The following is a 17,250-nucleotide window of genomic DNA, read 5'->3' as shown; positions in this document are numbered from 1 at the left end:
TGACTGTCACTTTGACGCAAAAGTCGTCATGGGTGTCGTCAAATAGGTTTGCGGGGGTGCTGATTCCAAAATTAATGAACAATGTGGAATCTGACATTGCTGACTGTCACTTTGACACAAAAGTCGTCATGGGTGTCGTAAAATTGGTTTTAGGGGTGCTGATTCCAAAATTAATGACCAATGTGGAATCTAACATTGCTGACTGCCACTTTGACACAAAAGTCATCATGGGTGTCGTAAAATAGGTTTTAGGGGTGCTGATTCCAAAAATAATGACCAATGTGGAATCTAACATTGCTGACTGTCACTTTGACACAAAAGTCGTCATGGGTGTCGTCAAATAGGTTTCCGGAGGTGCTGATTTGAAAATTAATGACCGATTTGGAATCTTGACATTGCTGACTGTCACTTTGACACAAAAGTCGTCATGGGTGTCGTCAAAAAGGTTTCCGGGGTGCTGATTCCAAAATTAACGACTATTTTGGAATCTCACAGTGCTAATTGTCATTTTGACACAAAAGGAATCATGGGTGTAGTCAAATAGTTTTTAGGGGTACTGATTCCAAAATTAATGAAATGATTTAAAAAGTAATGACCGATTTGGAACCTGACATTGCACAGTACCCCTGGAAACCTATTTGATGACACCCATAACGACTTTTATGTCAAAGTGACAGTCAGCAATGTCAGATTCCAAATTGATCATTAATATTGAGATCAGTACCCATGAAAACCTATTTGAAGACACCCATGATCACTTTTGTGTCAAAGTGACAGTCAACAGTGTCAGATTCCAAATTGGTCACTAGTTTTCAAACACCTCCGGATACTTATTTGACGACACCCATGACGACTTTTGTGTCAAAGTGACAGTCAGCAATGTCAGATTCTAAATTGGTCACTAATTTTGGAATCAGCACCCCCTAAAACCTATTTTACGACACCCATGACGACTTTTGTGTCAAAGTGACAGTCAGCAATGTCAGATTGAACATTGGTCATTAATTTTGGAATCAGCACCCCCTAAAACCTATTTTACGACACCCATGACGACTTTTGTGTCAGAGTGACAGTCAGCAATGTCAGATTGAACATTGGTCATTAATTTTGGAATCAGCACCCCCTAAAACCTATTTTATGACACCCATGACGACTTTTGTGTCAAAGTGACAGTCAGCAATGTCAGATTCCACATTGGTCATTAATTTTGGAATCAGCACCCCTAAAACCTATTTTACGACACCCATGACGACTTTTGTGTCAAAGTGACAGTCAGCAATGTCAGATTCCAAATTGGTCATTAATTTTGGAATCAGCACCCCCTAAAACCTATTTTACGACACCCATGACGACTTTTGTGTCAGAGTGACAGTCAGCAATGTCAGATTGAACATTGGTCATTAATTTTGGAATCAGCACCTCCTAAAACCTATTTTACGACACCCATGACGACTTTTGTGTCAAAGTGACAGTCAGCAATGTCAGATTCCACATTGGTCATTAATTTTGGAATCAGCACCCCCTAAAACCTATTTTACGACACCCATGACGACTTTTGTGTCAAAGTGACAGTCAGCAATGTCAGATTCCAAATTGGTCATTCATTTTGTAATCAGCACCCCCTAAAACCTATTTTACGACACCCATGACGACTTTTGTGTCAGAGTGACAATCAGCAATGTCAGATTGAACATTGGTCATTAATTTTGGAATCAGCACCCCCTAAAACCTATTTTACGACACCCATGACGACTTTTGTGTCAAAGTGACAGTCAGCAATGTCAGATTCCACATTGGTCATTAATTTTGGAATCAGCACCCCCTAAAACCTATTTTACAACACCCATGATGACTTTTGTATCAAAGTGACAGTCAGCAATCTGAGGTACTACATATTCGTAATCTGAAAGTAATCAAGTCAATAATTTCAGTTATTTTGAATCGACTATGATTCCGAATTATTGGTAATAGTAATGATTGTATAGATGATTAGTGATTCCTTTACATGTAATGGTAATTTACCGTTTCACTTGATTACATTACAAGTAATCTGACACCCAGTAGTGTCAGATTACAAAGTAAAATCAAGTAATCGTGTAATCCGGAATCGATTACGATTTCCCCATCTCTGGGTTTAGTTATATGGTTCATTGGTACTGGTGACCACCATCTGGCTCCATCATCAGACCCTGAGTACCACCTCTTGTCAAAGGTCTTGTTGAGACGAACCCAACGAGCCTAAACACGAAGTCGTTTACTTACATGGTTCACTGGTACTGGTGACCACCTTCTGGCTCCATCATCAGATCCCGAGTACCATCTTGATGTGTCTTATCATCTTGACCGTATTGTAATTTTCACATTTTTATCATCACAATGTTGTAATACTTTAACATTCAAACATAACAAAGTATTACAAAAGCAAATATTTACGGATCTAGGATCAAATTCGTTGGTCGCTGTTTACACACACACAATGCGAGGATAGCCCGTGTATAAACAAGGCGTCCGACCCACACAACGATAAATATTCTCGACGTTTGCGATGAAAACTCGGAGACCAAAGCGACATACGTCTTACCTCCTCGAGCTCCGGCGCGGCACTGAAATCGCAGGCGTCCGTCGCCGGTAAAATAGCGACAGGAAGGCTAGTTTTCAAAAAATTGGCAAAAAATCATGATAAAATATTATAACGACAAATGGATAACAGCAGTTTAAGCACATTGTGCAGATTATTTATATACTAAAATAACTTCGATAACATGTAGATTTTCGGAGAAATGATCACTTGTTTCGATGTATTTTCAAGACAAAATTGAGTTCGTTTTACTTTCAATTTCTCAATTTCAAAGGATTAAATGATAAATATTGTTTAATGGGCCTAAAGTACAAGATATTAGGAATTTAAATTTACCGCATTTATGAGAGTGAGCTTATCAAATTGTACATAATAAGAGCTCCGAAATCTGTGCTTCGCGCGGTTTTTCCTAAACGAGCATCAGAAAAAAAATCATTACTAATTGAAAACGCTTTTTCATCCATATGTTTTTTAATGAACCGACAGTTAATTAGATTTTCTAACTGAAACAAGTACTTTAACTGTCTTTTAGTATGAGTAAAGTGTACAATTTTGCCGATAAATATTGTACATTTTACAATATATCGCCTTTTTTTGTCATAGCGCTCTTAAAGCTTACAATATTATGAACATATTTGAGTATGATATGAAATATTTTCAAACACAATTTTGCTAAATTTCTAACTACGTTTTAGGAATATATTCACCGTTTAGAAACTTGTCTGTCTTGAGGTCCATTTCACAAAGCTACAAGTTACTAATTACAAGTGGAAGACTTTGGTCGACTTGGCACTGTTGGGTGTTCCTGGCGAGGACCGCTGCTGTCCACGACCATTGGGCTTACATCAAAAAAACCCAAGGACTCACGATTGGGCTTATATTAAAAAAACCCAAGGACTCACGATTCAATATCACCCAGATTGTAGTCGATACAATTATTTTACACTTTTCTGTAGCGACCTGAAGTGGATATTGGCCTCCGACGCCGAAAACGCTAAGCGGCTCTGCCTAGTGGACGGCGGTGAATTCGCTTAGGTTTTTTTGACTTCGTCTGTACCTACGGCGTCCAGACGGTTTGCTGCCAATTGGCCAATATAATTATAAACCGAAAAAACCTCCTAGCTGTCCGATAAAATCTAAGGAATAACACCAACCGCACTAGTTGCAACGTTGCGGGACAGCCGTGCATTCGCGCTCTTATTGGATTTGCTTTGTGCTCCGTGTTTTGACGGCTAAAGTCGTGAGATTGACTGCGATTGCATCATATTGATTGTGGCGTGTTTAGGTGAACGGATAGTTTGAAATATCCGTTGCTCTATTGGAGATTCCTTATTGAATATCCTGGAGCTTGAATAGAGTTTTAGGTGTTTTGAACGAATATTTCTAGATTTATCTAGAATACGAATAGGTTGTCTTTGAGAACCGTAGCAACAAACTAAAGTTTGGTTTTGTTAGTCGGGGAAAACAGTCGACACGAGATGGGTATAATCAAGGTTCTCTCCTAGGTTTTCTCCTAGGCAATTATTATACTCGTATGTACGAGTATAATAATTGCCTAGGAGAAATAGTTCTCGTTTCTAGGGTTCCGTACCAAAAAGGTACAACAGGAACCCTATGGTGCGAATCCGTCTGTCAATTCCTAAATATCTCGAGAACTACTAATGCTATCAACTTGAAATTTGAATAGTTGTGAGTTCTCGTATAATTTTAAATCGGTTAATATTATAAAGAAAAATCCCTGAAAAACCATGATACTATGGTCGCGAAAATTAGTTAGCGAATTATTTAGCATTTGGGATATATAATGAAACGTCTTTAATTTATGTTTGTATGAGAGATCATATCAATTTAATTATGCGACCGAGTATGTTAAAGGGGTATAATAAACAGCCTTTTTTTCTTCAAAATAATAATCAACGTTTTTACTTCAAGAAAGGTAACTAACTTCCAAGGAACAAATTACGTTTACTCAAATATCATATGACCTGAAGTGACTACTAATATGACGAAATAACTAACTTCCAAAGAACAAATTATCTTTACTCAAATGTCATATGACCTGGCCCCAATTTCATATAGGTGACAGGTGCGACAATTGTCACAAAATATTACATATGTAGAATTATTGGTTTCACCACGCTGACAGGTGCGACAATTGTAGAATACAATTGTCACGACTAACCATAGGGATAAATGTATCAAATTATGAATAGATATAAAGGAATAGCTCAACGTTTGATTGAAACGGGTGTATGGCAAAGAAATAGAAATATCTAAGATATATACCTAACTTGGCACTATACTAAGTATTTAATAAGTTTGAATTATTAAGATATATAAAATTTATTTCTTATAAACGTGAATAAAAGAAGAAGAAGTAAAAACATTGACCATTAGGTACTACAATAAAAATATACAAATAACAAATTAAACAAATTAAAACTATTCTAAACTAATAGTTAAAATGCTTAACTAAACTAAAAATATTTGAATTTGGAATTCGGTGTACCTAAATATGAAGGTAACTCGTTCATTTAAAAACGCTCAAATTAATTTGAGGGTATTTGTATAAAATAATATTAATGATAGCTATTTAGGTGCATAGGTATGTAGTATTTTTTATGATACATAAGTTTAAAAACACAATTTAGTATAATAATATGTATTAACGCAGAGAAATCTCAAAAATATACCTAAGTACTAATAATGTTACGAAGGGGCCAATAGCGTTTACTAACAGCAACACTCTTAACTAATCATCGGTAGGCTTTATGCCCTTGTAATAAGGTACTAACATTGCTGCCGATGGTACAATGATAAAAATAAATTGAGATATCCGTAGTTTGCTACAAATTTAATTTCATATTTACGTAGCATTATTGAAACTTATATCGACGGCGAAGTAACAGGAACTCCTAACTAAGTGCGAAAACCTAAGGAATTACTATCACTATCACTAATAGTGTCACTATACCACTCGCATGGGCAGCCATTTTGAACAACGTGTATGTCAACCACAAATTACTACAATTGTCACACAATTCGACACATCTTAATCCTCCTGTCGAGATTCAGCGACAATTCTACAAATATGTCGCCTAGAAATAATAATTATTGTTTCACAACATAATTGTAATACATACAATTGTAGCAAAATGCCTGTCATGTTTGTAAGCAATTCTATAGAAAATATTTTATAAAATTGTAATTTGTCACCTGTCATCGACAATTGTCGCTCGACATATGTCACTGACAATTGTAGCCTTTTTGAAATAGGGGCCTGAAGTGACTAATATGATAAAATAATTATAAACATTTTATTTGTTTACACAATATTTGTTTTACAGTAAACACAATATTTGTTTTACAGTTTGGGCAATTCGCCGTTTAAGCAATCCTGATTTGTTTTTGGAATAAATTTAAATATGTAATTCAATTGGCAAATATGGGACATAATAAAACTGCATTGGTTATAAAGCAATGACACCAATATATTTACTTGTTGAAAACACATCAAATACTCGACAAGGGAGTAAAATCATAAACAGGGTTACTATTATGTTTCGTATAATGAAATAGTAAAATATATCTACTAATTTTTAATTACAATTTCATTAGTCAACTTTATCAATTTATTCAGGTAGTTTTCATTAATTAATTTCATAGTTAAATTCAGGTAATTATTATGAAATAATCAGACATAAACAGTGTTGTTGTCGAGTTATTACGAAACACTAAAACATATTAACTTTTTAAATACATTTTTATTAATCCATTTCATAAATTAATTCAGATAATTTTCATTGAATAATTCCATAAACTAATTCAGATAATTTTCATTGAATAATTTCATAAATTAATTCAGGTATTTATATTTATTAAATAATCTGATTAAGGTACTTAAAATAATTTCATAAATTAATTCAGGCAATTATTATTATTAAATAATCAGATTAAGGTACTTATCTCTGTTCGTGGCGCTGGTAGAACTAAAAGTGACTGCTCGCCGACGAGCAGTCCCTTTTATAACCAGTCCAGGTAAACTTGCCAACCGACCCGGTTTCTTTGTCTACCGACATTATTGCCATAAATTTAAATGTTTGAGAGAAACGTACCTTAAAATGTTACAATTATTAAATATTATAACGGCAAATCCAACAAATTCACCGAGAGATGGCGCTATACACAATAATGCTCATTAGTACCGGTTTTTGAGTTGTTGATTCGGTTTTTTTTTGTCATCATGGATTGCATCCTTGCGTTGTACCGGCATTTGCCATGGCTCATGGGAGCCTAGTATGGGAGCTTTGACATTCGGTTCTTTTTTACGACAAAGAAATCCATGGTGGTAAAACTTTTCAGCTAATCAAGTGACAGTTGATTATGAGATCGCGAAATAAATCTTCAATAATTTTTACTTTTTCCTTGGCTTTTCGGTGTATTATCCGATTTGCCCGTGATATAAATGTTTACTCTCCAACAAACGCCGTGCCATATTACATTACTCCTAAACTCCGCATTGAAATTACTTGTAGAGCAAGTTGTAGAGATGCATCAAGAAGCACCGGGTAATTCATTACGTGGCATAGGCGAGGCGCGCCGCTAGTAAATACTTGCCCAAGTAGCTTGCTAACGTCTGCGAAACATTTCGTCTAGTACGTTAAGGAGCAAATAAGTTTCTATCAAGTATCAGATGTTTTAATAGTTAAACTACATCATTAATCCTATATGATGACTTTTGATGATTTAAAATACCTACATCTTGATGCAGAAATTGTTTTTGTTGTAAGACTGAACAAGAATCGTCCTTAAAATTCAAAATCGATATTGATATGACTGTACAAAGTTCAAAAAACGAAGGTGCAGCCACAAAAAACAGATTTTACGAGTAAATCATAGGGGTTGTATGAAATTATCTAGTCAATATATTATTCCTTGTCACATAACCGCGCACTACGCACTACTTTACCTCATGCAAATGTCCAATCGGAATTTTACGACGGACAGTTACATAAAACCCACGTGCCCCTAATCAAAACCCCATAGGCACCAAATACAGACGTATTACTAAACAACTATCTCCTCCATGTAGGAATATCTTCATTATTTGAATAGTAATAGGGTCTGTTATTTCAGGAGAGGAAAATATACATATGACGGAGAATACGCGTTCATGAAGACCATTCGACGACGCATCCATCCGCCGTGCAATTTAAACTCGTGTTAGGGCTGTGACGAGACTTCATAATTGGGAGAGTTTAATCACTCGGACCCCCGTTACAGGTGAGGGCAAAAAATGCAGGTGACAACCCTGTCTACGAAATGACAGTTACGTGAGGAACCGCTGGACGGACTGAATTTGGTAAATGGAACTGGGTCCGGCAATTATTAAGTTTTTACTATTTTGGTGATCCCCGTACTCCAAATGTAGTTTGTGTATTGTACATTTTGATGAACAGCAATGCAATGGTCCACCTACTGATTTGTGGGCATTGCAAATGACCACGTTTACTTAAATAGCTATTCTCGCATTTTTAAAGCCCCATATTGTGGTCACTCTTAATCACTATTAATGATGCTTTTAGCTGAGCTGCTAGATTCACTATCATTGCAAGTAGCGCGTTGCTCGTATATCACGTTTAGAAGCTTTTATAAATGACATAAAATTGCTGCAAAGAAAAGCACAATTTAGACCAAACGAGCTTATTTCTCCCGCAAATTACGTGTTTCCAACGACGCAAATCATCTCGAAGACTGATATCTTGCAAACACCGGTAAACCCAGGTAAACCGTTCCATCATCTCGCGAACACTCAATACGACCGTTTTCACGGTATTAAAAATTGTTTACGGTGACAGCGACACGCCTTCGGCAACGTAAAAAACCCTAATTTCCTGCACCCTTTCATTTATAACCCGGCAATCTGGAGGCCCTGTAGCTTATTTATAGGGGTCCCGGGCCCTGATGGGCGGCAGTCAGAATGCGTAATGATAAAGGCTGTAAAAAATCGGCGTAGACGCGCGACCGAAGATGCTCTTGAGAATGAGAGCTTGGGTCTTGACGCCTCACTTCCAAAATGCCTATACCAGCTAGAAGATAGTGAGGCGAGTATCAATCTGTTTATTTAGGAAGATTCAAGATACTAAGTGCCATTGTTTTTCACACGTTATGTCTACATTTTTTCATTTGTATATTTACTATCATGGACTATGAATATCACCCCGTCTTCTCTTCGCCCCGTGTAAATGTTCTAAGTATAATCTTAATTAATCACTTTAATCGGATGTTATTAAATGGGTCCAATTTGATATCAAAATTAACGTGTTTAGTTGGTACTAGGCTAACCAATGCGAATTACAAATTCGTCATCATGAATGATTTACACAGTCTCTTTGGTATTTAACGGCGCGAGAAGCGGAGTTCCAGACTATTTGGAATTTCAGATGGCAAGTCGCTCGTCTGCGTCGCTCAGCCACATTCCATGTAGAGCAAGTTTACAAGTGTTAGTCCGCCTGTTTGCCCGTCTATCATCGTCTGTCCGTCCCTGATACTTGCCCTTATCTCCGCGCTTTGTCCAGGGCAGGTCACAGCTTTTTATGATAAGATGGAGCGAGTTGTTGGTCGTTAGGAAATTTACGAGATCTTTGATGGGTTTCTGTTATCTTTGTTGCGAAAACTTTGCATGCTCTGAGATGTATGATCTTATGATAAAATTCGAAACATTTGTTGGTTAACACAAAAATCTTACATGATCTTTAGTTTAGCAGCTCTTCTAAAAAATCTCAACTTGCACTTCATAACAAATGTATTTTTCATTCATGCAATTTTTCTATATTTACATATTCTGCCATGTGACCAAACATTGTTCTGACAATTCAAAGCAACTACTTTCAGCAAGCACTTGATAATATTTTCAATTTTTTACGAGAAATTTTAAACACCGAAGAATGCCTCCCACTGGCTTTTTTCCCGACTTTAATGTTATTTTGCAACTTCGTTCCAATTTACCAACTTTTGTTTACTCTTGCAATATATTAGAGGGGTTTTTCGAATCCGTTAAAAATACGTGCGGACTAAATTTGGGGGTGACGTGAATTTTTAAAATTGGATTCTATTAGGCAGGGCGCGAATTAAAAGGGTTGCGCCTGTTAAATGATTGCTGTTTCTTCTTAATTACAGACTTTGAGGGTTCCGTGAGGAAAACAACGTTAATAACTTCGTTAAAAATGTGCTTGAGCTCCGGCAAGCCGTCGCGATTTAACTTACTCTCGTTAGTAATATTCAACTTCCTCCCCTTGTTGCACAATGTACTATTACTTGTTTTCAATATTGAGTGTAACAATGATTAAATTGTTACGTGGCAAAATTACCAACCAAATGACTTATTCGGCTACGCCAATTATACTATACGTCTGATATTGATAGTATTGATACTACTTTGATAAGTCGTGTATTCTATTGTTAGTCGACTATTCGTATTGATTAAAAAAGAAAAGTCAAGCTATTGAATCTACCTATATATTTGGTCCTGTATGTTTCCTTTCGTTCCCTTATTTGCAGTGTTGCGACTCGGTGGTTTCTTGCGTCACACGCGCGATTGCGTCCCTGACCCGATTTCATACCATACGCGTAGGAATCCCGAGATGAACCGTTTATTATACATACATACGTACAATCACGCCTGTGTCCCATGAAGGGGTAGGCAGAACACATGAAACTACTCAGTTCAGTGCCTCTCTTGGCAAATAAGGGGTTGAAAGAAAACGAAACTGTGACATTGCAGTGACAGGTTGCCAGCCTCTCGCCTACGCCACAATTTAACCCATCGTGGTCTGTTGGCCTATGAGTAGAAAAATGGTTTTGGGCTGAACAAAATGAACAACTGATCCCTCATAACGTTATTTGTTAGCACAGGGCGGAGCACTTATTAGCAGAAGGGCACCTGTTATTATCAGTAGACATACATTAACCTCCAACAAATCCACACCTTGAGAGTTTAATATACTCGTACGTTTTCTGTTGCTATTGTCAATTGGTTACGTTTTATGTGGTATTCTAGTCAATTAAATCAAGGAGACCATGAAATGGGGTATTTTATTTGACAAGCATGAAGCGTTGCTCGAAATTACCTACTTGAAATTAACTTGTCGTATTAAATTTATATCTGTATTTATTATGGACTCAACGTATGAAATAAATTATTTCATTCATTAATTAATAGCTCATACTTTATTATAAATATATGGTATTTTTCTAAGCGATACCTACTTAATTAATCAATAATACTTACCTACTAACAAAACTCCTGCATAACATTAAAATATTTCAAACGCCCAACTCAGACGCACATTTACCTCCCGTGTGTTTCCAAGCCAAGGGCTGGGAACATGACAGGTCAAAGATAGGCTGCGTCTGACGGCCGATAAGGCGGACGGCTGATAACGTGATGTTCCGTCGTATTTTACGGGCTTTTACTTTTTGGTGACGTGAGGAAAGTGGAATTTCCGTGTTTTAATGTTAGCTATTTTATTAAAGTCGTGTTTGTGTTCTACTACATTACAATATCATGAGCTTTGGTGTCTATGATAGCTAAAGCTTTAGATACATCTAAATGCCAATGGCCTGTAGGTAGTCTCCTGTAAGTTCTGACTCTGATAACTACATAGGTATCTGTGCAGCACTGATCCTGATAAGTATAGAAACAGAGACATATCCTGTGCAGCGGACTGCACTTAGCTGCACTGATTATAATTTATGTCAGTATGTGAGAGTGAAAAAGCTTTACTAACTATTATTTCAAGCTTTTTTACCAGCAAGAGAGAATTGTTATTCATAATCATAACAGAATCTAATGTTTGCAATTTATCTTTGCTGAGAAAACAATCACAACAACATACAAACACCTCGGTCCGCGCCCCAACTAGCAAGACAAACTATTATGCTTAACTTCAGAGTATCTTTCAGCGCTTCGCCTAAATTTCTCGGAAACTTAAACAAAAACTTAGCTTCTCTGTTGACTTAGAATTTTCTAATAGCTAGGTTCGCACCGGGTCTTTTGTTTTCATTTCTTGTAGATAGTGGGAAATATTTTGAAAGAAGGTAGGAAGATTATTTGCTATCGTAAATGTATACGGTTGTTGAATATGCGAATTCAATTTCATCTATAATCAAAATACGACTTTTAAAAGTAAAATTTACATATGCAATCTTAATGTAAGATTGTTTTGCCAACAATCACATTATTGTCGCTCTTCTGGGCCGACGCATTGTCAGACTGGCTGAGAATTATCGGATGTATTCACTTTACGCACTGGCATTTAAAAAATATAATTACATACGTTGATTTTTATTGCAGGATCATAAGTGATTTTTCGACGTGCCTACTATTTTGTTCGATCGTCCGTACAAAAGGCACGTAATATTGTAATATTAAGTATTATGAACAATTTATAAGAAATAAAATGTGACAACACCCTAGTTTCTTATAGTAACTTGCAAACATATCACACCGTATAACAATAATTTCAAAGCGCGTTGTACTCACTTACTCAGTATACTTAACTTAAACTTATAATCTTGACAAAGCGCCAACTTTTCTCCCAATCTCAAAAGGCTTTTCTCTACATTATTCGTATACACTTACACTGTTTTGGTTCTAGGGCTGTAGCATTAAACCGACCGCAAAATTGTCCCAGCTACGAGAAATTCGGAAATGTTAGCATTGTCTCGGCGTGAGGAAAAATAACATTGCACTTGCCGCATTTTGCATTTGGGCCAACGAGCTCCTGGCCTAGATAAAGTGCCCTTGATTTTTATATTACTTTTTAAAGATGTGGCAAACGAAACGAGCACCGAAAATGGTGCCACTGCTAGCACAAGGTGTCTGTAAGACCGTGCTGGGCACAAGAAAACCAAGCATGCAATCTATGTATACGACCAATCGTGTGGTGCGAACTGGTTAACCAATCGTGGAGCGTACGACTTTCAGTCGGAATTATTTGTATTGCCTTATCCTTAATGTTGAAATCTTTAACTAGTGCACTTGTTATGTTATGTCATGCGGTAATGGTTTCGTTATTGTGTTAAACATTCTTTTAGCGTACTTATACTGTTGTGTTTTGGGTACATCAAATATGTAATAGTACTTACCTACTGGTAATAGTGGTTATGGCCTTACATACTCGTAGCATAGTAGGTACGGTCAGCCAAGAAAGTGGTCTACCACTTTTTGACTCTATGCTAAACACATAAGGAAAAGTGGTAAACCACAATTTTGGCTGACTGTAGGTACTCTTTATTATACTGTGGTCGTAGACAGATTAAGATACCACAAGCATACGCTAGAATGTTGTCGGGCCTTTTTTTTTTTTTTTTTTTTTTTGTCGGGGTGGGGAATGCGTTACGCACCGTCCCCCCAGCCGCGGGAAGGCCTTGAAGGGGGGGTGTGTGGGACTCCCTCCTTCGGCCCCCTCTCTTGTCGAGAGGGAGGGAAGAGGTTTACCCACTAAACCCCACTCCGGCGTTTCGCCCTCTGTGCCATTCGCGAGGGCGTCATGGGATCATCGGGTCTCCTCTGTCCACCATGGCGCCCTCCGGCAGCCCCGAATTGTCACAGGGCATCCGCACAGGTTAGGGAGAGAGGGATCAGAAACGCTTGATCCCTCCCTCGACGAGGTTAGTGGGGCCGGTGCAATGCGGGTCCCGTACCCGCTAGCCCCACTAAGGGTCGTGGCGCAAGAATGCTCGTCGCCTTCGACCCTGCCGTCTTCGACGGAGAGGCAGCGCGTCAGCCGCAGCTTCGCGCTCTCTCTCCGCCGCCTCCTTCTGTGACATGACGTCTTCACAGAAGGAGGCCACTACATCCCATCTTCTCTCGCTGCTCAGCATCGCCCCTATGACGCTGTGCAGCGAGAGGTCCACCAGTCCTGTGGCTGCGACCAGCGCAGCCCTTTCCACGGCCCAGCGACTACACTCCTCAAGGGTGTGCTGGGCCGTATCGTCCTCCACACCGCAGTCCAGGCACTGGGTGCTCGGCTCTCTCCCTATCCGGTGCAGGTAGTGTCCAAAGCACCCGTGCCCGGTCACCACCTGAGTCAAGCGGTACGTGAGGACCCCCCTCCTTCTTCCTAGCCAGTCCTCCATGACAGGAAGGATGATTATTTCTATTCTATTCTATTCTATTCTATTCTAAGAGTTTTGAATGATTCACGGTTATTTTCATTAGACTTATATTGTATATATACTATATTCTATTCTATTCTATTCTATTCTATTCTATTCTATTCTATTCTATTCTATTCTATTCTATTCTATTCTATTTATTTAAACTTTATTGCACAAGTAAAACAAAAATGTACAAATGGCGAACTAATGGCATTCTCTACCAGTCAACCATCGGGCCAAACAGAGACATGTAAAAATGGTGCAAGGAGAAGGAAAAATGACAATGGTAGAATGGTTTTGTGGTGGTATCACCACAAAATCCTAAAATATAACCACGACGCTTCACTCATGTATGTTCAAACTTTCCCCATATCGCGCGCTATTACGTTTATCTTTCTTGATCAAACAATTTTTCAAGTTGATTTAAAGAAGTGTTCGTTTCATTTTTCAATAGCCAATTACGCTGTCTGGGCCCACAGCTGGGCGTTGGCACGTGACCGCGTGGGTCTACAACATAATAACTGTTTACCGTAGTCAACGTGGACGAGTTTTGTTTTTACGACTTTTGACTAAGTATTTATTTTGTTTAAAGTAGATTTATTGAGGTTAGCTATTTCTTTTATTTCAGTAGGAACATTCACTTTGTGTAATATTTTATCTTTTAGTAAATCAACTTTCATGCATCTTATTTTGACCATTAGGTTATATTATACTTTATTTTTGGGTTACTTATTGTTTATTGTTGAATGACCGTTAAGTAATTGAAGTGAAACTTCTATTTTAAATGAGGTGACTTTGCATAGATGTCAACATTGATAGATAAATAATGCCGTGAAAGCACGGACTAACAAACAGAAAACATTATCCCATTTAAAATATTAGTAGCATATGTTTCCGTGCCTGTTCACCCTGATATTGAATTTTGTCGCAATGCCCACACATTTTATAATAAGGTGCTGTAACTGATTGTGTTTAATATTTTAGATGTGGCATATTTCAGTTGAAGACGTGTCTCAAAATACAGAGAAATGGAATTCTTGTTTTCAAGTACCAAGTATTCTTTGAGTAGAGTAGCGAGGATCGTGCGGGACGGTGCAACGTAATAAAACTCTCGCGGGTACGTGGTGCGGCCATAGACACGCGAGCTGATACAACAAATAGACTATGATTTTATTTTATCGCAATCCTTTTGTAATATTACACTTAATAAATGTTTAATCTTAGCTTTAAAAGATCCTGTGGGACTCCTATAATAATTATTATTTATTTATTTTATTTATTTATCTTTACATATATTTTATAGCAAGGACATGGTTGCAGCATTAGATGACGACGTCCATCAGACCACTGATTCACCAAAGTGACTCTTTTCGGTCCTCGAAGTAAATATTGACGCTAGGACCTAGGTGTCGTTGTAAATTATCGTGGTCGGATGTCGAATAAAGAGTTAGTTAGTCATTTTCATCCTATAAAACAGAACAAATTTGGCTGGTCTGTTGCAGTCTACCTTCATGCATACTGTTGATAAATAATGATGTTACATACCTTAATAAATACGCATCATGCATATATTAATTCAAAGAATAATTTCCGAATGTTTAACTTTAACTAGCACGGAATGGTTAAATTATCATCAATGTTGCGATGTTTTATTCTGTAAATCTAGTAGATTCCCTTCATCTATTCATGCAATATTCTACAAGAAAAGAAAACAGTAAAAGCAAATTCTAACCAACTCGAAAAATCCGTTGATGAATACAAGTCGTTAGCTATGAAAACTGGGAAGATTGGATGTTTGCGTCTGTATGAATTGTATGAAAGGCCCTCGGATGATCCTATTCATGGAGAATGAGTAACATTCCCGCTGCCCGAATGACAAAAAATATAAGTGAGGGACATTACGAGTCCGACCTTAGAGGAGACAGGTTAGAAATAAAGACACAACTGTCTTTACAAGCAAGCGTTGTTGTGAGATGTTGCGTTGCTTATTCGAACTGAAAATTCGGCCAAATCATGTGTCATGTTCCCGGAAAACATCACAGCAGCGCTGAACGGCGTTAGTATACATACACATCACATAAAAAGAAAAATAGTATGTTACACACCTCAGCTTGCATGAGTAAGCTTTCGGTCACATGCAGTCTGAAGTGTAACTGACGTCGACAAATAGTTTACTCGAACAATGTACGTAATACTGGCCTAGATTATGTTATTTATTATAATGTCTTTGAAATCAAAGTACAAATATGGAATACGATTATTGGAGGCCCTCAGTTTACGTGTAACTAGTCTCTGGCAATAGAAGGCTTCTCTTAAGCGTTGTCTTTTGTTCGTAATGGGTGGGTGTTCATAATCGGGCCCTTAGTAATAGACTCATTCTGGACATCATCATTCAGTGAGAACTACGCTATAATCTTATTTCTCATCAGTCCGAAAAAACTGTCTAAGAATTGCTAGATTTGTAGTAATTGCAGCGTTTCGTAGGTGATTAACATTGAAATATAAGATGGCTGAATCCCATTATAGAAAGTGCCACGAATAATTCTTTGCGACCTTGACAATTTTATTGGGTGTAAGAAAAATGTTATTCGTGTCTTTTTCGCTCAGTTTGTCGCCTTCAAGTCGCACTGTGTAAATAGCATAAATTTCACATTCATATTACTTAGGCTTAGACGAGCAATCTTAGAAATGTCTCTCCCTTTCATTGGCTCCGTATAGAAATTCAGAAAGAAACGTTTATTCTTATAGCCACACTTAGTCTCAATCTGCTAAAACATTTTCTTTTGTTTCTCAAAGATTTTCGTTCAAAAATAAGTCAAAACAGCAATATGCTCGGCTCATGTTGGTAGTCCTGATCGTATTAAATAAATAATATTATCGGATACCCTCTGGACGGGAGAAAAATGGGGATATAAAATTCCACGATTTGCCAAAAGGGTTAAAGGGCAGTAAGATATTGTTGTAGAACGTGCATCGTGATCGACGCGGGGGCCGCAAGGCGGTTTCATGTTCTACTTGGACAGTCATTGCAGCATTATTACATACCGTTTCTTGGGGCTTAGAAACCGTAATAAACTAGTAAAAGACTGATAACGATACCTCATGATCATGATGACTGAATTTATATGTTTAGATCTGTTTTGTTTGTTAATGTATGCCGGTTTATTATGTACTAGCTTTTGCCCGCGGCTTCGTTTGCGTTAGAAAGAGACAAAAAGTAGCCTATGTCACTCTCCATCCCTTCAACTATCTCCACTTAAAAAAACACGACAATTTTTCGCTCCGTTTTGCCGTGAAAGACGGACAAACAAACAGACACACTTTCCCGTTTATAATATTAAAAAGTAGTATGGATATCTGCGGTGGTATGTGTCAGTTTAAATAACTAACTGGAGTGGAGTTTAAATAACTGGAGATATTTAATCTAGAGTTGCAATAGTACATACATACTATATATATAGAAAAACTTATTAAAACTGTAGATTTTCTTCACGAGAATATTAAACAAA

The 17,250-nt window shown here is 37.5% G+C and overlaps 2 protein-coding genes across 2 annotated transcripts in view; one reads left to right on the top strand and one right to left on the bottom strand.

The window, feature by feature from the left end:
• The window catches only part of LOC125235595, a 217,207-nt gene that overhangs the window by 84,739 nt on the left and 115,218 nt on the right, over positions 1 to 17,250 (top strand). The window lies entirely within an intron of this gene.
• LOC125235596 lies at positions 13,298 to 13,720 on the bottom strand. Its single transcript, XM_048142194.1, has one exon. It carries the CDS (start codon positions 13,718 to 13,720, stop codon positions 13,298 to 13,300), a length of 423 nt encoding a protein of 140 aa, XP_047998151.1.

The sequence above is a fragment of the Leguminivora glycinivorella genome, chromosome 17, assembly GCF_023078275.1.
Source record: "Leguminivora glycinivorella isolate SPB_JAAS2020 chromosome 17, LegGlyc_1.1, whole genome shotgun sequence".
NCBI classification, from domain to species: Eukaryota; Metazoa; Arthropoda; class Insecta; order Lepidoptera; family Tortricidae; genus Leguminivora; species Leguminivora glycinivorella.
Note: the sequence above shows the minus strand (reverse complement) of the source record. Positions and strands in the feature narration are given on the sequence as shown.

Excerpts from the sequence above, each read along its gene's own strand:
- LOC125235596 (XM_048142194.1), bottom strand. The coding sequence starts at position 13,720 with ATGGAGGACTGGCTAGGAAGAAGGAGGGGGGTCCTCACGTACCGCTTG.